This window comes from Hyperolius riggenbachi, chromosome 1 (assembly GCF_040937935.1).
Source record: "Hyperolius riggenbachi isolate aHypRig1 chromosome 1, aHypRig1.pri, whole genome shotgun sequence".
In the NCBI taxonomy this organism is placed as follows: Eukaryota; Metazoa; Chordata; class Amphibia; order Anura; family Hyperoliidae; genus Hyperolius; species Hyperolius riggenbachi.
Window position 1 is genome coordinate 675919713 of NC_090646.1, and position 3212 is coordinate 675922924.

The 3212-nt window shown below is 46.8% G+C and overlaps 1 protein-coding gene across 1 annotated transcript; it reads left to right on the top strand.

The window, feature by feature from the left end:
* The first annotated feature begins 2224 nt into the window (after positions 1 to 2224).
* Positions 2225 to 2737, top strand: LOC137544418 (gastrula zinc finger protein XlCGF67.1-like). The gene is made up of 3 exons (XM_068265491.1): positions 2225 to 2285; positions 2394 to 2528; positions 2613 to 2737. The coding sequence occupies exons 1-3, from the start codon at positions 2225 to 2227 to the stop codon at positions 2735 to 2737; spliced, it is 321 nt and encodes a 106-aa protein (XP_068121592.1).
* Positions 2738 to 3212: the final 475 nt, after the last annotated feature.

The window sequence follows — 3212 nt, forward strand, 5'->3', positions numbered from 1 at the left end:
TTTATGCATGCATTAAGTTTTTCTAAATAGGAGTGCACTCCAAGATGAACACTTTTTTTTGAGAATTGCCATATTATTACTTGTTTCCACTTTTTAATATAGGGGGGTTTTTATCCAGTGATGCATAGGTTCATATGAAGTGTTGTTTTTGGTAAATAAATTTTGCATATGTTTATACCCATGGCTCCCTATTTTTGCAGAATATGTTATTTAATTAATCATAGGTGAGACGGGCTGACTTAATTGGAAGAGGTAAATATCCTGTGTTGTTGTATTTTTACAGGTAGACATACATCCCATATCACTGGGAATGGGAGTCTTGCATCCCTATGACAACTACCGTATTTGCCGCCGTATAAGACGCTCCGGAATATAAGACGCACCTAGGTTTAGAGGGGGAAAATCAGGAAAAAAAAAAGTATATACTAAACCTGGTGTGCCCATATTCCAAGAGCGTCTTATAATGTTCTCCCCCAACTGGTGTACTCTTCTGTCCTCTCTTTTGTCTCTTGTGTGTCCCCAGATGTCTCTTCCTGTCCCTTGTTTATCCCCAGGTGTCTTCTGTTGCCAGGTGTCCCTGTTCTGTCCTCTGTGTGGTTGCTCTGCCCAGCCCCTTAGCTTGTCTCCTTTCCCTTTGTATTAGGTGTGTGTGCCCTTCTAACCCCTGTGTGGCTGCTCTGCCCAGCCCCCTAGCCTGTGTCTCTGCTCTGGTGCATTAAGTGCCCCCCCCTTGTGACCCGTGTGGCCGCTCTGTCTCACCCCCTTGCCTATGTCTCCAGTCCCCTGCATTAAGTGTCCCCCCTCCCCCTCCTTCTGACCACTGAGTGTCTACTGTGTCCCACCCGCTGGTCTGTGTCTCCGCTCCCCTGAATGTTGAACGTTGTGGCAGCCAGCGTCTTACCGAATCCATGCCGCCTAGGATCGCCGATGTCCTGGCTTCCCCCTCTAGTGACCCTCGCTTGTGAAGATGGCCACTCGGTCCCGCCCACTTGTCCGTGTCTCCGTTCCTCTGAATGTGTAATGAAGTGTCAGCCGAATGTTGTGGCAGCCAGCGAGTACCGAATCATTGCCGCTTGGGATCGCCGATGTCCTGGCTTCCCCCTCTAGTGACCCGCGCTTGTGTGACGTCACACAAGCGCCGGCCACTAGAGGGGAAATCAGGACATCGGCGATCCCAGGCGGCATGGATTCGGTACACGCTGGCTGCCACAACATTCGTCTGACACTTCATTACACATTCAGAGGAACGGAGACACGGACAAGTGGGCGGGACCGAGCGGCCAACTTCAAAAGCGGCAGTCACTAGAGGGGAAGCCAGGACATCGGCGATGCCAGGCGGCATGGATTCGGTACACGCTGGCTGCCACAACATTCAACGGGGCAGAGGAACAGAGACACGGACAAGTGGGCGGGACCGAGGGGCCATCTTCACAAGCTACAGTCACTAGAGGGGGAAGCCAGGACATCGGCGATCCCAGGCGGCATGGATTCGGTAAGACGCTGGCTGCCAGACACTCAGTGATCAGAAGGAGGGGGACACATCGCAGAGACACAGACAAGGGGGGTGGCCAGAGCAGAGACAAATGCGGCTGTGACTATGCAGGGAATCCCCAATGTTGCGGCGGGTCGGCGGTTTGCATCGGCAGGCGATCATCAGTTGGGGATTCCCTGCCTTTGCCGTATAAGACGCAGGGACTTTTTCTCCCCATTTTTTGGGGAGAAAAAGTGCGTCTTATACGGCGAAAAATACGGTACGCCCCCTGGTGCATAATGGATATTTGTCACCTCCTAGCTTGGTAGCGTAGTTCCCATGTTGTGCTTGTTGTGAGCATTGCTCCCCCACAGTGCATTAGTAATGATGGGAAGGACACACCTTCCATTATTGCAGTACCTCTATTAAAAGTTTGTGCCACATAGTCAGGAGGAAGTTGGACTCTTTCAGTCCTGGTGTTGCTGTTTGTTCGTGGCACTCCAAAAATGGGTGTCTCTTGACACACAGCACTGCCGTATTCATGTGCTGTGGGGGAGATGTGAAGGCGTTTAAGTAAACCTTGTCATACATGAGATCTCACACTATTGAGAAGCTGTATTTATATGCTGAATGCGGAAAATGTCTCGGAGGTAAATCAAACCTTGTCATACATGAGATCTCACACTATTGAGAAGCTGTATTTATATGCTGAGTGCGGAAAATGTCTTGGAGGTAAACCAAACCTTGTCATACATGAGATCTCACACTACTGAGAAGCCATATTCATGTGCTGAGTGTGGAAAATGTCTTGGAGGTAAATCAAACCTTGTCATACATGAGATCTCACACTATTGAGAAGCCGTATTCATGTGCTGAGTTTGGAAAAATTCTCGGTGATAAAGCAAGCCTCATCATACATGAGATCTCACACTATTGAGAAGCTGTTTTCACATGCTGAGTGTGGAAAATGTCTCGGAGGTAAAGCAAACCTTATCATACAAGAGATCTCACACTATTGAGAAGCCATATTCATGTGCTGAGTTTGGAAAATGTCTCGGTGATAAAGCAAACTTCATCATACATGAGATCTGACACTTATTGAGAAGCTGTATTAATGTGCTGAGTGTGGAAAATGTCTTAGACTTAAAGCAAACCTTGTCATACATGAGATCTCACACTATTGAGAAGCTGTTTTCACATGCTGAGTGTGGAAAATGTCTTAGACTTAAAGCAAACCTTGTCATACATGAGATCTCACACTATTGAGAAGCTGTTTTCACATGCTGAGTGTGGAAAATGTCTCGGAGGTAAAGCAAACCTTGTCATACATGAGATCTCACACTATTGAGAAGCTGTTTTCACATGCTGAGTGTGGAAAATGTCTCATTGATAAAGCAAACCTTGTCATACATGAGATCTGACACTTATTGAGAAGCTGTATTTATGTGCTGAGTGTGGAAAATGTCTTAGACTTAAAGCAAACCTTGTCATAAATGAGATCTCTCACTATTGAGAAGTTGTTTTCACATGCTGAGTGTGGAAAATGTCTCGGAGGTATAGCAAACCTTGTCATACATGAGATCTCACACTATTGAGAAGCTGTATTTACATACTGAGCGTGGAAAATGTCTCGGAGGTAAATCACCCCTTGTCATACATGAGATCTCACACTATTGAGAAGCTGTTTTCACATGCTGAGTGTGGAAAATGTCTCAGTGATAAAGCAAACCTCATCATACAT